Source organism: Rosa chinensis, chromosome 4, assembly GCF_002994745.2.
Source record: "Rosa chinensis cultivar Old Blush chromosome 4, RchiOBHm-V2, whole genome shotgun sequence".
NCBI lineage: Eukaryota > Viridiplantae > Streptophyta > Magnoliopsida > Rosales > Rosaceae > Rosa > Rosa chinensis.
Genome location: NC_037091.1, coordinates 62,760,161 through 62,779,042, shown reverse-complemented (window position 1 = coordinate 62,779,042; position 18,882 = coordinate 62,760,161). Strand labels below are relative to the sequence as shown.

The 18,882-nt window shown below is 39.2% G+C and overlaps 5 protein-coding genes across 8 annotated transcripts; 2 read left to right on the top strand and 3 right to left on the bottom strand.

Annotated features, from left to right (window-relative positions):
• Window positions 1–369: 369 nt before the first annotated feature.
• On the top strand, window positions 370–4,360 carry LOC112197502 (protein PTST homolog 2, chloroplastic). Of its 3 annotated transcripts, XR_005809839.1 has the most exons (9): window positions 372–1,110; window positions 1,568–1,736; window positions 2,176–2,371; window positions 2,458–2,705; window positions 2,897–3,042; window positions 3,130–3,277; window positions 3,599–3,667; window positions 3,751–3,990; window positions 4,226–4,360. XR_005809839.1 is itself a non-coding variant. In XM_024338216.2 (8 exons), exons 1-8 carry the CDS (start codon window positions 599–601, stop codon window positions 3,844–3,846), a joined length of 1,476 nt encoding a protein of 491 aa, XP_024193984.1. In that variant the 5' UTR covers window positions 370–598; the 3' UTR covers window positions 3,847–4,112. The 3 variants fall into 3 exon arrangements, 2 of the variants coding, with proteins under 2 accessions (XP_024193984.1, XP_024193983.1); XM_024338216.2 differs by lacking the exon at window positions 4,226–4,360 and having other exon boundaries at window positions 370–1,110; window positions 2,458–2,597; window positions 3,751–4,112; XM_024338215.2 differs by lacking the exon at window positions 4,226–4,360 and having other exon boundaries at window positions 3,751–4,112.
• A 40-nt stretch (window positions 4,361–4,400) lies between these two features.
• Window positions 4,401–7,280, bottom strand: LOC112197504 (ultraviolet-B receptor UVR8). Of its 2 annotated transcripts, none has more exons than XM_024338217.2 (8): window positions 6,919–7,280; window positions 6,679–6,831; window positions 6,317–6,481; window positions 5,812–5,973; window positions 5,426–5,560; window positions 5,230–5,313; window positions 4,931–5,026; window positions 4,401–4,833 (listed from the first exon to the last, which is right to left on the bottom strand). In XM_024338217.2, exons 1-8 carry the CDS (start codon window positions 7,130–7,132, stop codon window positions 4,637–4,639), a joined length of 1,206 nt encoding a protein of 401 aa, XP_024193985.1. In that variant the 5' UTR covers window positions 7,133–7,280; the 3' UTR covers window positions 4,401–4,636. The 2 variants fall into 2 exon arrangements, with proteins under 2 accessions (XP_024193985.1, XP_024193986.1); XM_024338218.2 differs by having other exon boundaries at window positions 5,812–5,970; window positions 6,323–6,481.
• Window positions 7,281–7,425: 145 nt separating this feature from the next.
• On the bottom strand, window positions 7,426–8,553 carry LOC112197505 (uncharacterized protein At1g27050). Its single transcript, XM_024338219.2, has 2 exons — window positions 8,074–8,553; window positions 7,426–7,863 (listed from the first exon to the last, which is right to left on the bottom strand). The coding sequence occupies exons 1-2, from the start codon at window positions 8,425–8,427 to the stop codon at window positions 7,600–7,602; spliced, it is 618 nt and encodes a 205-aa protein (XP_024193987.1). The 5' UTR covers window positions 8,428–8,553; the 3' UTR covers window positions 7,426–7,599.
• A 975-nt stretch (window positions 8,554–9,528) lies between these two features.
• On the top strand, window positions 9,529–11,824 carry LOC112198277. The gene is made up of 2 exons (XM_024339373.2): window positions 9,529–10,418; window positions 10,959–11,824. The coding sequence occupies exons 1-2, from the start codon at window positions 9,874–9,876 to the stop codon at window positions 11,371–11,373; spliced, it is 960 nt and encodes a 319-aa protein (XP_024195141.1). The 5' UTR covers window positions 9,529–9,873; the 3' UTR covers window positions 11,374–11,824.
• Window positions 11,825–16,071: 4,247 nt separating this feature from the next.
• LOC112200841 (homeobox-leucine zipper protein HAT5) lies at window positions 16,072–18,371 on the bottom strand. The gene is made up of 3 exons (XM_024341848.2): window positions 17,863–18,371; window positions 16,822–17,219; window positions 16,072–16,734 (listed from the first exon to the last, which is right to left on the bottom strand). The coding sequence occupies exons 1-3, from the start codon at window positions 17,987–17,989 to the stop codon at window positions 16,270–16,272; spliced, it is 990 nt and encodes a 329-aa protein (XP_024197616.1). The 5' UTR covers window positions 17,990–18,371; the 3' UTR covers window positions 16,072–16,269.
• Between the last annotated feature and the right edge of the window lie 511 nt (window positions 18,372–18,882).

The following is an 18,882-nucleotide window of genomic DNA, read 5'->3' as shown; positions in this document are numbered from 1 at the left end:
TGGGTATGGATCTCGACCATAATGAGATAAAGATGAAAAGAATGTTTAATTATGTTGATTATGTTTATTATCTTTAAAAATTAATATTAATTACTTTTTATTCTCACAGCCATTTTTGAAAACTAGTTTATCAAACACTTAACTACTTGTCCTCACAGCAATACCAAAAGCAATTCTGGCCACAGCAAAACTAAAAGTACTTCTGCTCACAGCACAGCAATACCAAACTAAGCTTTAATTAATTAACTAAACCAATGAAGATAACCCCTTCTTACTTCTTGTCCCCCATGCAAACACGCCCTTGTTATTTTAGGCTAATTGAAACGCGTCCTTATTAAACCAGCTAATAAAACCCACACAACAAAAGCCTCACTGTCATTCTCACTCTCACTTTCCGCGCCCAAACACCATAAACAGTAGTACAGTACACGCTTCTGAAATTCCATCACTTGTACAAAAAAGGAAAGGCCAAAACGGTGTCGCATTGAATGCACGCCACCCTTTCCCCCGTGGCTTTGTTCGTTGCTTGCTTTGGCCCTCCGCCCTCTTTTCCTCTCACCAGAACTGCACACCAGGTGTTCGGCGAAATGCCTGAGCCATGCTCGCCTTCACCCACTTCCATCTAGTCCCCGGTTTTTTTCCTCCGGTCCTCCACGTCACCAATTCGGCCTCCGGAATGAGGCGGGGACGTGTTCTTGGGCCGGCGAGGCTTAGGGTGGTGGGAGAAAGCAGGGTTTCTGTTGTTCTAGGGTTTTGGGAGGGGAGGAAAGAAGGGGGTTGTGGGTTTGTGAGGCGGTGTAGGGATTCGGATTTGGAAGGGGATTTTGCCCTGGAAGCTGAGATTTTGGAGTTCATGAAGGGCTCGGAGAAGCCTCGGGCTTTTCCGAGCAAGAGGGACTTGGTGGAGGCTGGGAGGTTGGATTTGGTCGACGCCATTGTGAGGGAAGGTGGTTGGCTTTCGCTGGGTTGGGATTCGGGGGATGAAGAAACAGCTCAAGATAGTGGTGGCTTTAGGAATTGGGATGAAGGATATGAGAGCAGTGATTCCGATATGGTTTCTGATGATTCTTCTTCTTCTTCTGTAGTAGCGTCGTCGTCTGGTACATCACTGTGAGGATTTCTATTGTAATGAACTTGTGTCAAGTTTTCGATTTGTGTTGTTTATGTGTTATGTTTTGCCTTCCATTTCGAAATGTCTGCAATTTGTTTATACTAAGGGCCTAGAGATTGACTTAGAGCCGCTTTTGAATAGTAAACTTTGAATTGCATATGTGGAAGATAAGTTGCAACTGTTATTGACCATGTTAGGTATTGATGTTTTGCTCTGATTTGGATTCTTATTGCAGCAATGTTGACCTTATAAACACTCAAGTCTTGATTGTCTCCGTCTCTGTTTTTTTCCTTGTTCTTTTCAATGAGAGAAATGATTATGTCAACTAAAATGGATAGGTATAAATGCATAGGACAAGATACCCACTGCTCCTTGATCCTACTGTTTTTAAATGACTGAATCAACCATTAATTCTTTTGGGTGGTGTATCATCTCACCTATTTTCTATGTGTGTAGAGAAGCCGCAACAACTGAGGTTGATACTGGAATCGAGGGTATATTGAACCGATTAGAGAAACAGAGAAATTTGACCCTTGGGTTTGTTTTGAGAGATAAAGAAGACAGTACTGGCCTCGCAAATAATGATAACAAACATGATCGGTGCCCTGAAACCTCAACTGATGCGGTAAGTCTGCTTTATTTATCGTGATGTGGTTTCTGTTCTTTTGTAGTGTGTTATTGTAGGCGAAAAAATTATGTGAAGCTCTGAGTTCTATTGTGTATTCAGCTTGATTCGATACATACTTTACCTAGCTTTACAGTCTTGAGGTGATGTTAGATATTTAGAATTGAATTGCATTTTTAGTATATTCCTACTAGATTTCGTATATCTGAGATGAATCTAAATTATTAGCCCATCAGCAATTCAGCATATGCTAGAGAAACCAAGCTTATGTTTTGGTCCTGAAATCAAGCTTTTTCATGCTATGCATCTTGAAGTAGATGATAGCCAGTCAACATCACACCTGCATGTAATTGTTTGCTTTCAAGAATTTGATGTAATTGTTTGCTTTGCATGTAGAGATTCTAAAACATAATGTGTGATACTTGTTACATTGTAAAAGACAGTTGGTGCAACAAGTAGAAGTATCAGACATGCTTCATCAAACCCCACTAAAGCCATTCTTAGTGATTTGGGAGGCCCACCTAATCATAGCAGATCTCTTTTAGATGCTGATGTTCAGAGAAACTCACCAAAGCCTGAAATGTGGAGAACTTGGAGCAGCCAAAGGGCTGGATCTTCAGATCTGGAATTTGAAGGTCCTGTAGATTTACTTGTTTCCTTTTGCAGCATGTTTATGGTTAAGTAGTTTCGTTCAAGTGACAGTTTGGTTTTGATATTACAGCTGGTGAAGTTTCTTATGATGAAATGGGAGAATCAAAGGGAGTTTTGCAAAATGAAATACTTCAAACGAAAGAGGGTGCTAATGAACCAAATGGAAGGAATGATCTAGATTCTGAGGATGAAGTGATCAATTACAAACAAGTACGAATTCGCATGCAGCACCTTGAATCCGAGCTATCCTCTGTACTTCACTCATTGAGGTCTAAAACTAGTAATGTTGCACCAAAGGAGATGGGGGTGATTACTCCTGTATGTGTATAAATCTCTATGACTAATGAACTTTGAACTTTTTAGTCTAAATTTTTAGCAATATATTCATTTTTATTTCATTTGTATGGAGCCTGCTGCATTGAATTTCTCTTGGGAAGCTTTCTCATACCCTGACCGTGTTTTTAGATGATTGGTGCATTCTCTTAAACCCACTTCTTACTTGTCATCAGGGTCATGAAAGCTCCTCTGATGATTTGCGGAAAGTCTCTGATGCTTGGGAGTTTCAAGAAAATGAAATTATGCATGCCCAGAACAAATTACGTTCAACACGTGCAAAGCTTGCTGTTTTAGAAGGAAAGATGGCAATGGCAATAATGTATGCAAAGTTTCTTTTTGTTTTGAAAACAACACTATTAAGTCTGTTACTTGCTTTAGCACTTACATTTGTACCTATCTATACCAGTGATGCGCAAAAGAAAGTGGAGGGGAAACAGAATAGGGTTAATGATGCTCGTAGAGCCTTACGGCTTCTCCGAACTGCTTTAATAGTTTGGACCAATCCAGCCTCAGAAGTGCTTTTAGCAGGATCATATGATGGTTGGGCTACCCAGGTCTGATCTCTTCTTGAATTGATCATTTAGCCCGAGTTGGACATATGGATGCTATTGCTCTTATGTACTTTTCATTTATTTATTTGTTTCTTGGGGGGATTGTATGGATCTGAGAGATCCAATTTACGTTAGCACAGTTCAGATACGCACCTTTAATACGTTAGCATCTTATTTTCTTCGTTGCATTTTTGCTTTTGTTTTGGGAGGGGATTATACTTTTAAGTGCTATTTAGTTACGTTTTGGAATGTAATAGTTTGTAGCAGTACTCTTCTACTGGCTCCATTGTTACAGATGTTGTTATCTGTGGTGATTGCTTGCAGAGAAAGATGGAGAGGTCGAGTACAGGAATCTTCTCTGTTAGCCTTAAGTTGTATCCGGGTAGATATGAGGTAGGTAAACTTTGTTGTTATTTGGTCGTGCGTTTATGGCCATTTGAGTATTGAGTGTGACCAGTTTTCACCTTGCCTTGCAGATCAAATTCATTGTTGATGGGGAATGGCGAATTGATCCCCTACGCCCAATTGTTCGCAACAACGGATTTGAAAATAATATACTGATTATAACATAAGGGAATTGCCATCCGATAGAAGAACTTTTTCTTTAACGTAGGGGAGTAGGTAGTAGCTACTAGCTAGGAACTCTTGTGATTTTTTATGTGAGGATTCATATCTAACGTCGCTAAATTCGTGAACACTCAAATTTTTGGATGGTGGTAAGTCAACCTCAGTGATGATAATTGCGTTTTTGTGAATTGATTATCTGAGCAATTACTTTAAAATTGATGGAACAACTGTGGGAAGATATATCGTTACAAAAGTAATTCATATTGTCATATATTTCTGATTTCTCTTTCATTTAATTCTTATTTCCACTTGCGATAAGGTGTTTAAATTCTGAGGTCCCAATTTTATAAATAATGTATGCAATAACAATGAAATTTATCTCAGGACACAGAAGTCTACTACAGAATTTCAGATACATACTTCTGGTCCAGGTTAATCTGCACTAGGCATGGCCAACTTTATCATTTCATCCTACCATTCATTTCTGTCGTGTTACATTTCCAACCACGTCCTTGTTCAACCTCTCTCCAAAGCATGCATAAGAATATGAAGGCGGTAGAACTAAAATTTTATGTATGATGATTAATGACTGGTTGCCCAAATAATGCAACCCTGTTACACAAATATTCACACTATGAACCAGAAAAAACTCAGGTACACGATTCTACTTCTTATCTCAAGGTACATGATTCTTCTTAAATTCTTCTCTCAGTTATTGTTCACCATGTAAAAGAATCAGTTTATAATGGTAGCCAGAGGTCAATAACATTTGAGGGGGAGCATACAGTAAGTGCGCTAATCAGTCTGAGAAGGAAGATGCGGTGTTCTTACAGCCATTGTGAACCCACTACCACAGTAAATCTTGATTGCAGCAGCTTCTTTCCGAGATTTGTGTCCGAGACTCACTTCTTGAGGAGTTGTTTGATCGCATGTATTTCCCAAGCCAAGCTGACCATGTTCACCCCAGCCCCATGTCTTAATTTCTCCATCATCTGCCATCACAATGACACACAAAGAAGGGGAGAAAGGAATAAGACACCATCCGAGTATCAATTACAAAAGATAGTAATAGAGATAACGTATTAGTGCCTGTGACAATAACAGAGTGCTCAGCCCCGGCTGCAATGTCCATGATCCTATTCTCTTCAAGACCAGGGACTTTATCCAGGATAGCTTCTCCTGAATCTGTGCAAAGAATCACACAATTAATTAGGTGCAGTAACAATTTGAGTACAATGATCAACTGTGGTTGTCTGCCACCATTAATTTCCTGGAAAAAAAATCCAGTTTCCCTTTTAAGGGGCCAGCAGGGTATGAAACCAGTTATGATCAGTTAAAAGGAATAGAAATGTGTGTGCATTTTACGAACTTCAAATCAAATGCATTACCTGCTAAGAGCCTGGCTGGAGTCATTTTGTCAGGATTACCAAGGACTCCATGGTGATTTCCACCGAGCATGAAAACTTCTCCACCTGTTTAAGATAATCTAAGTCTGCCTTTTCATAACCCAATATGGCCTTACTGGAGAAATAGAAGGTAGAAACATAAAAACAAATGAAATAACAGAGCCCAGATAATAAATACCAGCAGTTAATAATAAAGCATGATTCCATCCAACAGCAGCTTTGGTAAACCATAACGATTTAGGTAAAGACTGTGGGGAGTGAGCACTTGAAGTGCCACCAAACCCTTTTCCCCAAGTGTACATATGCCCATCAGCTGTTACAACAGACAAAAAGAATAACTATCAGAAGAAAAGATTTCTGAGGATTAAGAAAACTAATTACCAATGCTAGATGTTAAAAAGGTTTTATGCTACTTTCTATAGGCTTTATCAGCATCTGTATTCTCTACAAGGCGAAAATCAAGTCCTCATTGGATTTTCTTTAGCTGTTCACATGGATTGGATCATTTTAAAGCTGCAGATGAAAATATACATGCCACAAGAAGAAAAAGTTTGCTGGATTTACCAGATAATGCTGCACTTTGATCTCCATTTGCAATGATGCTAGTAACTTTTACAGCTTCAAGTCCATAAATTCGTTCAGGAAGACTAATTGACTTGATCTTATCCTTGGAGATACCAAGTTGACCACGCTTCCCGGAGCCAAACCCGTATACTTCATCACCTGCAATGTGTATAGATCTTAATTATGTGGAAACTAAATGGAAAATGAGTAAGCTAACACTTCACGGTATATCATATTCTACGACAAATGGTTTATTTACCTTTCATTGTATAAAGTCATGCTTTAAGGAATGCATCAAAGAACAAAAACTGGGAAATTATATCTTTCCGAATCATCAATGTTCAGTTTTATAGTGACCAAATGGAATGACTTTATCTAAAATACGAGAATGCATTCATGCAAAGCTTTAAGAATGTCACAGAGCACACATCCAAATAGAACAGCATGACCACATTATAACATTGTGTCTGCCTGAAAATATACAATACCAGATTACCAGCCTTGCAATTACCTTTCAGCAAAACAAGAGAATGGCGCATACCACATGCTATCTGCTCAACACAATGGTCATCAAAGAAAGAGACTTTGACAGGACTGCAATGTAAACTATAATCACCATGCCCGAGCTGACCAAATGAGCCATCTCCACATGTGAAAACGTCCCCCGCATCTGCGAACAAACCAAGGAAAGCCAAAAACCTGAAATAAGTTGCACTAGGCCCATACTGCAAAGTCCCTTCTAGCTAAACACACCACAACCAGATACAAAACAGTGCAAAAGTAACCAAAAGCACAAAACTTTGAGCATAACCACAGATTCAATCAACATTTTCCAGCAAGGGACTAACATCAACTTCCTGAACATACCTGAAACGAAACCCGAGTGGTTCCAGCCAGCAGAAGCATGCGTAATGAAGTAGGTGTCCAAAGACATTACAAGCTTGGGATGTGGGCTATTAACCCTATCAGAATGACCAAGCTGACCAGATGTGCCTCTTCCCCATGTCAGCACCTTCCCACCTTCAAAAGAACAATCATATTTTTTCTGTCCCTAATAAAGAAAAGTTTATAATTCAGAGTCATATTAGATGAAAAAGAGTAAGAGACCTGATGTTAAGGCGAGAACGTGAGCGCCGCCGCAGGCGAGGAGAGAGATAGGTCCCACGGCGGAGAGAGAAGGTAGACGAAGCAACTGAGGGAGGAGATCATCCTGTAGCCTGCCCGTGCCCAGCTGCCCGTCCGTTCCTGCCCCCCAACTCCATACTTGTTGCTCTTCTTCTTCTTCTTCGTTTTTTACCCTGCCTTCTTCATTCTCTTCCATTACCTAACGATGCTCTCTCTTCTTCCTTTTCAACGCTCACTTCAATTAACTCACTTTGTATTTGTGTTAAACCGCTCATCTTTTGGGCTCTGACCCAACAATCGTGGGCTCCGACAACCATATTCATCACAACTACAACTTAGGACTAGGTGAAGCCTACGAGGACTTGATATATCAACTTGGTCCAGTCTCGTTGTTGTTCCTAAACCTTCATTCCAGAGCTTTCAGCTTTGATGTTGTAATCAAGTCATAAAACAAAGCACATATATGTTGGTAACAAAAAAGAAATCCCATTCACAAATCACCACTACTGCATTATTTGAAGTAAAATAGGTATAGTACATCCACAACAAGCTCAAAATCAAAACTAGAAGCAAATTTCATCTCTCAGTCCCTATCTTTATACCTAAAACCCAAAACCCCAAGTGTAATGTTACAAACCCAATTCTTCAAACTCCAACACAAAGTTACAGAATGTCATCATAAGCCACAATCTCTCTTGCACTCGAAGGCACCTCCAACACTGACGATTCAGAACTCTCAGCAGCTCCTCTTGGGTTGACTATAGCCGAAGCAAGCTTGTTACCTCTGCCATGACTTCTCAGTGGCATGCCAGCCCTCAAAAGCTTGGAAGACGACGACGTCTCATTACTCGAATCCCTATTAGCATCATCCACCGCAACTCCTTTCCGCCACTGTGCCAGTGGGTCTGTTGCCCACAGTACCTGTAACTGTAACCCAAAAAAAAGGTCCCAAATTTTCATAACAGGATTTATAACTTTCAAATTAAAGATGGCAAATTTTTAGAATTTAACTCGAAATTTCCGTAATTTGTGACCTAATATGAAGCTAATGCTTTAGATACCAAATATTAACCGATATTTCGATTCACACTCGAAATTTATCTTTGATTTTAGGAAAAATTGGAGGAAAGGAATCACCTTTTTGGAGTGGAGGGTAATGCCGAAGGAGGAGTCGAGGGCGGCGTCCACGGCGGCTTGGGCAGCGTCGGCTGTGCGGAAAGCCACGTGGCCGACGGCGTCGCGATCAATGCGGATGCGGGAGATGGGGCCGTAGATCTCGAAGCGGGACTTGAGGTCGAGGACGGAGGAGTCCGGCGGGAGACCCATTACGACCAGAGCGGGCGGCGGCGGCGGCTTGAAGGTGGGCTTGTCCAGCTCGGCTTCTTCGGGGTCCTCCGCGTGAGGGGGGAGGGGACGACGCCGTTTGGATGCGGAGGCGGAGGCGGGGGCGCGGCGGGAAGAGAAGTAGGGTTTATTTCTCTTGCGGTTCATGGTTTTCGGGGTTTAAGGTTGGGGATTGGGATTAACGATTTGAGTTCCCGGGTAGAATTCCGAGTTTGACTGATGCTGCGTGGCTTTGTATTGGGGCTTTTGGATTCTGAAGTGGGTTGGGTGGCAAACGCACCGTTTTGTACAACTTTGTTCTTTTTGTAACCTCAAACATCCTAGGAATTGGGAGATCATGTAGCATAAGGAGTTCTAACACCCGACACTTGGTTCACAAGATCTGGAATGGAACTAGAAATTCTGAATGGACTCAAATATTTAAGAAGTATTTGAATCTTCTCAATTGATTAAAGAAAATTTATCTTAACTACCATATTTTGATGACTTGATATGAACATTCTATCTCAAACGGAACTAGTTCTTTATCACTAATGTTATGGCTCTATAGGAGTAGAGATAACTTTTATTGAGTATCTCAATAGGAAGAAAGGTCTAGCGACACCCATAGTACCACATCTTGAACCAGACTAAACCCACAATTACTCATCAGGTCTAATTGTATTAATCCTGATACGGCGTAATCCAATGTGGCAGTATCTAACCACTTAGATACTATCTTTAACACCAAGTTCATCATCATGGATACGATACCAACCACTCTCGATAAACAGTTCACATTAATTTTGTTCACAACAGTATGTCAAGCATGTTCTTCATACTCAACAGATATGTCAAAGTATAATAGTAGACATCGTTGAAGTGAATATTCCATATTATGCAATAACATGTCACAATCTTAAAAGTACGTGTTAGTAAAAATTCACGACCGACACCTATGTGCCCTTCCTCTCAAGTATCAACGATCACTAGACCGTTTCTCACATACCTATCAGTTTACCAACATTAATGCTCCTTTCAAAGGTGATCAGTACTTCTAATTTTTGCATATACAAGAATATACTGATTACAGTAAAGAGTGAGGGCGATTTTTACAGGATAGAGCAAGTTTCTCTCTTGTAGTTGTCGAACAAATTGTTATGCTTCAAGTCTTCAACCTTGATCTATAAAATCAACAACGAACAACAAAATGACAAATATTTAGAGGGTATATCTTCTCTTCAAAAAAAAAAAAAAAAAGAGGCAAATTTTCTTCGTGGACCATTTCATTGCTGCCTCCCATCTCAACCTAAACCTCGGATAGTCCTCCATACTTGGTTTTTGCCGCTCACTCATCATCGTCGTCGTCATCATCATCTTCAACTGACCAGAACTCAAAACAAAAACCAAATCTTGGAACAAACCACTTTTGGACACAGTAAACTTTTCCTCGTAATTTCCTTTCCCTCCCCAAAACCCTTTCATAAAACCCCAACAGAAACCCCTTCCAATTCGGCTCACCTCTAAACCCCCCAAATGTCAATCACATCCCGAACTCAAAGCTAAGAAGTAAAACCCATCATTTTTTTACTTTCTCCATCTCCCATTTCAGCAATGGCTGTAACTCTATCAGCCTCAGCATCTCCATTAACATCAAAATTGATTCTTGGCAAAACCCTCCTCAGATTTTCACCAAAACACTCCCACCCTTTCACTCCCCAAACCAAACAACCCCCATTCAATCCAAATGGACTCATAAAGCTTCAATCTTTACGCCCAGTAGTCCCTATTCTGAAAGCTTCTCCTCCACGAGCTTCTTCAAATGGGTTTGAGGAAGATGAGGTCTTGTCAATTTTCCAAGAACGGCCGGTCAAATTTGGGCTTTGGGTGTTGCTTTGGGCCTCTGTTTCACTTGCTTGGTTTGCTGCTTCCGGGGATGCCAATGCAGCTGCCACTGCTGCTGCTGCTGCTGCTGATTCGATTAGAGCTTCCTCTTTCGGCCTGAAGATTGCGAATGGGCTTCGGGGTTTGGGCTGGCCTGATGAGGCTGTGGTGTTTGCATTGGCTACGCTTCCGGTGATTGAGCTTCGTGGGGCTATTCCTGTTGGTTATTGGTTGCAACTCAAGCCTGTTTTGCTAACTGTTCTAGCTGTTCTTGGGTTAGTACTCAATTTTTCTTGCAATTTTGTATCACCAATGTGCTTTGAGCATTTTGCTATTAGTGATTTCTTTGTATGTTTTTGATAGAGTAAGAGTGGTTATAGTGATATTGGACTGATAGCTATCAATTGAGAGGTACATTGCTTATAATAAGTCTTTTAGATTAGAGCTGAAATGTTTAGTTGCTTATTATGATTCCTTTTTTATTAGAGCTATGATGCTCATAGTGATTCATTGCTTTAGAGAGATACGATGACTTATTCATCTCAAACTATAATGCTTGTACTAATTGCCTTAAATAAGAGGTATAACACTTATAATGATTCTTTACATCTGTTTGAATGATTTATCATCAGCCTTGTCCTACTACGTTTTTGCTCGTTGAGGAGCATGTGTGCGTCAGGTTCCAATATTCCACCTTATTGTAGTATCCCTGACTTTGTTGTGTGTCCAAGCAGTTATTTTGTGATGATTTGGGGAGGGGGAACTGTATTTGTGTTGTCATTGAGTTTAACAATGTTTGGGACTATGATCTGCAGGAACATGGTTCCTGTGCCCTTCATCATACTTTACTTGAAGAGATTTGCATCTTTCCTTGCTGGAAAGAATAAAGCTGCATCTCAGTTCCTTGACTTACTGTTTGAGAAGGCTAAAAAGAAAGCTGGCCCTGTAGAGGAGTTCCAATGGCTTGGTCTGATGCTGTTTGTGGCTGTGCCTTTCCCGGGAACAGGAGCATGGACAGGAGCCATTGTAGCTTCTATTCTTGATATGCCATTTTGGTCAGCAGTGTCCGCAAATTTCTTTGGTGTTGTGTTGGCTGGGCTTCTAGTGAATTTGCTGGTGAACCTTGGTCTCAGATATGCTATTGTTACTGGTATTGTTCTCTTCTTTATCTCTACGTTCATGTGGAGCATCCTTCGGAATCTTAAGAAGTCCTTAAGCTCATCAACTTGACCATAAGATTGGAAATTTTGAAGTAATCCAATACATCTCATGGGTTAACTGATGACTTTGAACGTTGAGACTATATGCAATCTCTGTTGACTTGCTACATGTTTTCATTGTCACTTCATAATTGCAATTAGTACACAATATGCTGTAGAAAATTTATGAATGTTTTGCGATACTGTAAATGGAGATGAAGTAATATGAGATGCATCTTCTCTCAAACAGGTTAAATTCCTGGTTAACTGGGAACAGGTTATTGTAGTTGAATGTGACTGTAAACAATGTAAGGTCAAATGTCTTCTTTCTTGTGTCTCGGATTGTAGGGGCGAATCACCAGGTTATTTGCACATAAACTAGTATGAAGCAGGATTTCCAAATATCCATATAAACTAGTTTTGAGAGGGTTATATTCACTCATGATTCCTGGAAATGAAAGCAAATCCATATGATATGTTCAGTATTGTTTGTGGTCAAATTTTGCTTGCTTCATTTTCTGTTTCTCACTTGATGAAATTCATCTGTTTATGCTACTTTAAAAACAATTGTATGATACATCTGATATGTTTGGCAATCGATGAATCGCATCTGTTTATGCTACTAAAGAGAACAATTGAATGATACCTATGCTCCCCAAACAATGGACTGATACATGTTGGTATCCCCTCTGCTTCATTGTTTAGATCTTTATCGTAAGCGTTGCTGCATTAGGGAAGAGTTCTGAACATACTTGTTAGTTTTCTTAGGATATTCTTTGAAGGAAGACAATTTCTGTTTCGAAAACAGAGTGATAGTCCTGCTACACCTTTGAAGAAGGCCATGAAATAGTACATCTCTAAGTCACAAATTTCTCTCTAGTTCATCTGAATTCTGAAGGAGTTGTGTGACTGTAAATATACAGTTTCTCTTCCAACTTTGCATCTTTCAACAGCGAGGGTTTAGAGTTTAAGAGTCTTGAGTTGGATTGGGATCCCATTTAGTGAAATCCTGTCAAAGGCCACTTTCAAAATATACTAATGTAGGAATAACCTTAGAGAATTGCCCAAAATGATAACATCAAATGGAAACCTCCTGATTCTAGTTTCATCAAGGTCAATTTCGACGGTTCAATCCTTCAAAACAAGTCGGCATGAGCGGCAGGTTTTGTATAAGGATAGTGGTGGCAATCCAATCTTCGCCTCCTCCAAGAGTATTGGTCATTCCGCCGTTTTGGTAGTTGAAGCTTTAGCCTTTCGTGAAGGCCTTCGCCAAGCAATTACCAAAGTTTACCATCAAATTCAAATACAAGGAGGCTCAAAGCTTCTTATTGATAGTATAAATGGCAAAATTCAAGTTCCTTGACGAATAAAAGTTTTTGGTTCAAGGTATCCGTTATCTTATAAGCAATTATTCTAGTATTTCTTTCAAACACATTCTCAGAGAAACTAATTTGCTTCTACTAGTATCTCTTTCAAACACATTCTCAAATAAGTCAATTTTATAGGAGATGCAGTAGCGCTTCCACGGATTTTGTATTTTTGTTGTCCTTGTGAGGAAATGCTCTTGCTTCTTCTACTTTTTATTTTGATCAAATTCGATATTGAAGTCGTAATGTTTTTCTTATTTGTAATCAGCTAAAAAAAAAATGCCGATTATATGTCCAGATCAATAAGTCAAAGGTAGAAGGTGGCCACCCCTTATCAGACGCCATCGACGAAAATGAACTAGCTGACAAGAAGCTGTGGCAGCCACGTGGGTAGATGGGGCCCGTGAAAGAGACTGCACACGTGTGACATCAGCCACAGAGGGTGGTTGATGGGCATGCCCTGACAGCCCATTTTGAGTCGCGGGGGCCCAATGTGATGTAACCACCCGCCCATCTACATTCTTATCTTGAGAGAGTTGAGACCTATATATATATATATATATAGACTGCTACTAGTCTACTACCTCCCTCCTGGAACAGACTAGATGAAAGGGACAGCTATGGAACCCTAGTCCTCCCTCCCAGCTTTGCTTTCAGAACCACCATGGACTCCTTGGCACGTTGCCCGAACCGTCTGCATCATTGGGCCCAATTGTGGGCCTGGCCTAATTACTTTCGACACGTATATGGTAGAGGGTGGAGTCCCTTGTGCTAGTTCTGGACAATGTTAAAATTGTCTGTTTCAGAGTTTGGGACCGTCGGTCGGGAAATATCTTCGAAGTAGTGTAAGGCAAGGCCCTACCTTTCTTACACAGATCCGTTTTCGGTTGTCCTTAATTTGAGTTGTTGCGTTTTACAAGCATGAAACTCATTGATCTTCATTGGTTTATGTTTGTTATGGTGTGACAAACACAAATCACTCGCTTGGAAAAGTAGTTTGGCAATTTTATTCTCTAAAATATGCACAAAGAAACGAGTGTCAGGGAGTTTGATCAAATCAAATTACGACACTGGTCTAGTTTTGTACTCGGCATTCAGATTCTCAATTAGAGATGGCAATGAGGCGGGTTGGGGATGAGGATCACAATACCATCTCCATCTCCAAGGTCATTCTCCACCCCCATCCCCATCCCCACCCCAATATATTGGGGATTCCCGTCGCTGGGTTAAGCCTCCAAACCCGCTTCAAATTCTCAATAATAATTTAATAAATAAAATAATTTTTTTTTCTCATTATTTTTTTTTAAAATCAAAATCTACAACAAATAAAATTAAAACATGATTAAATTCATAAATCATAATTCAGCTAGTGCAAAAGTCAAAACATCATTAAAGTAAAGTAGTAAATGTACATATTTGTGATTTATATTATAAAAAATATATTTATATATATATATATATATATAAATTAAATATATGGCTATATGCATATATTATTGGGGAGGATTTGGGGATGAACCCATTTCATGAATAAAATGTGACCAATTAATTAACCAACCAACAAAACTACTTATTACAAATAACATCTTGTTGTTGCATCGAAACATATAAATGTTGACTAATCTGACTAACATTGAACTTGGAAAAATGAAATTGTTGAATAATTGAAAAATGAGATTATTCAGGAATAAACATTGAATGCTAAGATTACGCATTGAATTTCTGGTAGTAGATCCATAATAAAAAAAAGTGTTTGTTATTGTTCCAGAAGAAATGAAACAAAAGATACGGTAGAGCTAGGATAGTTATTGTATGAGGTCTACCCAATGCTAGATGCAGCGAGTCCCGTTCCTTTTGTTTGAAATTTCTTCGTTGCAGAATCAAATCCTATTTCATAAGATCCTATATCAGCTATACCATCCTCTTTGCATTTATGCCGGAGACGTCGCCAGTGCTATGGGCTTTGGCTTATGTAGATCAAAAATGATGAATGAGATTGTGACACTCATCTCCGCTCAACCTTCAATCTTAGATAGGGAGATTGGGGATTCTCATTTGTCACTGAATTCTCTCTCCATTAGGGGCGGATATCCAATGGAGCTCCGCCCCACTGAAAATTTTTGTCATCCTGATTCCCAACTTATTATGACATATCAAAAATTTGATCCTGTTTGATTTAACAAAAATAAAAAAGAAAACCTCGATTGGTATTGCTTCCCGCAGAAGATTAGATCACAGACACACAGTAGCCCCTTTTGAATGGACAAAAGAACAATCAAAGAGCAGTGCACATTTGCACCGTGAAAACTGCAATAGTGTAGAAAAATAGCAAGACTTTTTAACTCTGGACTTAAAATTCAACTTGGGTTTTTCGGAGGTCAAGTTTCCACTGTTTGTTTCTCTAACCCCGAAAAAGTTAAAGTTTTTTCACAGCAAAGTTTGCTCAACTTCACGTGAAGTGTGACAAACCAGTAAGCTTCATTTTTATATTGAACCATGGACCATGCATGATGTAATGTTTATTCCATCAAATTAATTAACAATAGCATAGACCATACCCTAAACACAGTGTTTTACATTTTCGAGGGCACAGTTTCTTGGGCAAACCAAATTTGCATCAGCAATATTTTCTACATTTTCTTCTTCAGACGCAATCGTTAGGAAGAAAACAACACCTGGGTTTTGAAAATAATGAATATAAAATCTTAGAATACTTAAACCCTAAAGCTGTCAGCATCCTCTGATCGGGATTCGGGCGCCAAAAGTCCTTTGCCAATCACACAAGTGATTGTCACTACTTGAAGAAGATGAACCGAACCGTACCCCAAAAATTGGACTTTTTCGTTTTTTGCTCGATCACCATCTTTTTCATACGGTGGTTTTCTCTGTTTTTGATTCAAACTCAGTTTTCTCACGCTGTTATTATAATACACTACTTGTCTTGGACGTTACTTCAGAAAGATGTTAACATTTAACACATTAAAAAAGATATTACAATAATATAATCTGCAGTCTCTGTTGTGTTGACTGCTGAGGAACATGTAAATATTCGATTATAATTCTATTGTTTCAAGAAAACCCAATATAACAAGTCCATGCATAGTATTCTATATGTTGGTATCTGCCAAGATTTTTTCTTTATAACACTGTCTTATTACAGAAGGATCAATTATAAAACAGAGATTATCAAATTCAGCGTGATCGAAACTCCTAAATATGCATCAAGATACGTTATCCAGTTAAGTACACTCGAAATCTCACAAAACAAGATTGCTTATAACAAAAGTTTTATAGTTCGGGATCTTGTTTATGAACAAAACTACGTTGCATCTTTAACCGCAAAAGCAATTGAAACACGAGCATTGGCATAATAATTGGATTTATTGCTAGTTAACCGTAATTACAACTGAGATCTTGACATTGCATGACCGACGATGGCACAAGTTTAATTTGAAATGTGATTCTCAGTGAGGCCTTCAACAAAAGGGCTGGGCTGATATTCCAGGGGGAATCCAAAACTACCAGAATTGCAGAAGATTTTATGTGGGGATACAAACTTCTCAGTAGGGCCAAAAACCAAAAGGATGCTGATCTTCTACTGGGATTAATCCAAAATTACTAGAAATTGCAGGGGGATCATCATAGCAGATATCTTCGAGTTTTAAAAAGCAAGGTGGGGGCAAATGCAAAAGGCTTCTGGTAAGGCTGTTGTCATCTTCATTATCTTGTGAGAAATCTGAGTGATCAGCAGGTTCAAATCCATGAGAGGAATCAGCAGTTGTAGTGGGCTCTAACAACAATGAATGGTTTTCAGTGCAATGTGGACTATCTGAGTCAAACACATCACTTTTGGCAGAACTTGCATCTTCTTGCTTGCATACCATAATCGGCACATAAACATCAGCAGTATTATTTGGAATGGCATTTTGGATATCCATTTTTGGCGAATTGATTCCATCATCATTTGACTCCAAATTTTCCTTTCCTTTCTCTCTCAAAAGCAACTCGTCCTTGAGGGAATCAATCTGTTCACATAGCCCAAATTAAAATTAAAACCGATGGTATCACAATAGGAATCAATGACTAGTGTAAAAACAATACTGCCTATTTACCTCATTCTTCAAATTTCCATTCTGCTTTAGCAGCTTATCATGATCAGCCTTGAGCTTGTCATAGCTAGCTCTCAATGAGTCATAGTCCTTTTCGAGCTGCTTGGTCTTAAACCGAGCCCGCCGGTTTTGAAACCAAATTGCAACTTGGCGAGGCTCCAAGCTAAGTTCTTTGGCAAGTTCGACTTTCCTATCTGGTTCAAGCTTGTTTTCTAGCTCAAAATTCTTCTCTAGAAACTGAACTTGATCAACTGTAAGTCGTCTTTTCTTTCCGGGTTGATGCAGCAGGCTACCTTCGAAATCGTCATCCCCATTTTCTTCTTTATCAATAGGTTGGAAGAGTGACTTGTCCATGGAGTCTCCACCGCTAACATTTTCAAAATTGACCATTGAATTTGAACCTGCAGAACCAAAAACAAACAGAACATACTTTAGAAACTCACTAGTGGCAATTTGACATAAGGGTATTTGTTGTGTTTAAAAAGGACTGAAAATTGCAGCTAGAGGAATTAGTACTAATTCAAATTATGTTATAGGAAACTAATTCAAGAAGAAAACAAACACATTAGACAGAACAATCAAAACAGACAATATACAGAACAGAGTGGAGTGGAGTGGATCAAGAGCTTAGGCAAAAAAAGCTTCAACCTTTCAATCTTAATATGTTGGCTAAGCAGATTAAAACGAAATAGGGAAACCATATACTCAATTAGTGTCAAAGACCTAAACTTTTCTAAAAAACTAAAAAGAGTTTGCTGAAAAGAATCAAAATTTAATCAATAAGCAACACCAATGCAAAATGGGAACAATTATGAAATCCGGAATCTTTTGCTACAACAAAAAGCTTGAAGCTTTAGTATCTATCAACCTTGAAGCAGATATGCACAACCAAAAGTCAACCAAAGAAACCCAAATTGCAACTGAAAATGGGAACCAAAATGAAGGGTAGCAATCCCAAAAAGAAAGAAAAACATCAAACAGAACAGAGAGGTAATAGGCCAAAGAAACCACGAAAGGCAAAATGCAAAGGATTTCTCAGCATACCATGAAAAGATGAAGATGAAGTGGGAATCCAAAGAGACTCGAGAACGTCAGAAGAGCAAGGAGGCCTTTCGTGTTGAAAAACAGCATTCATATCCGAAGAAGCACCATATCGTTTGCCACACACCATATTTTTATGTGTACTTAATTTTAGTTTCAGTGCTGTGTGTGATTCAATTCTCAGGGGATTGAAGGGTCTTGCTTTGGGGTCTAATCTAAGGCTTGGTAGGGGGAGAGAAGCTTGTGGTGAGAATCACTGTAATGTGGAAAGTCTGAGAGAAAGTGGAGGAGCTCAAACCCATCACGCCTCTAGTAATTTTAAGAGGGAAAGGTTGAGTCTTAGGTTTATATGAAGAAGCAGCAGAAAAAAGCTTTGTCCAAAATGAAAAGGAGAGGCTTTTTCTTCAAAGGTTGGGAAGTTGGCAAAAGCCAGAGATTTCAAAACCCTTTGAAGGACAGAGATGGGAGAGAAAGAAGAGATTCTTCCCTAGGGGGGGGAGCTTGGTGGGGTTATAAGGAGGAGGAGGAGGAGCTTGGTGAAGAGACAGGAGGCTTTCTTTTCTGGGGCAGTCTCCAAGTTGTATGAAATTACCCAAGTACCCCACTTAATTGAACGAAAAGAAAAGAAAAGTTTAATTTCCTATTTGCTTGTTGTTTTTAGACCAAAACTATGTACTGAAGTCTGCTCCATGCTCAACAGTAATTGGTCAATTTTTTCAATCTGCATCTCATTTTCAAAGCATTAGGAGGGGGGCTTTGTTTTTTGCTCATGATTTCAATTTTGATTAACAAAGGTAGTTAAGAGGTACCAATGAATTAGGACAAAGCATATTTGATCACTGTATTAAAAAGATTATGACACTGATGTAATCATTTTTGTAAATTTTACAGAATGATTGGTAATTATGCCCATCAAATATCTATGTCAGCTAGTATGATTCTGTTTGATGGGATACAGGGAGCGTATGCATTATTCTACTGTTAAGCCTTTTTTTATCTTGATATTTTTCAGAGTTAGCAGCA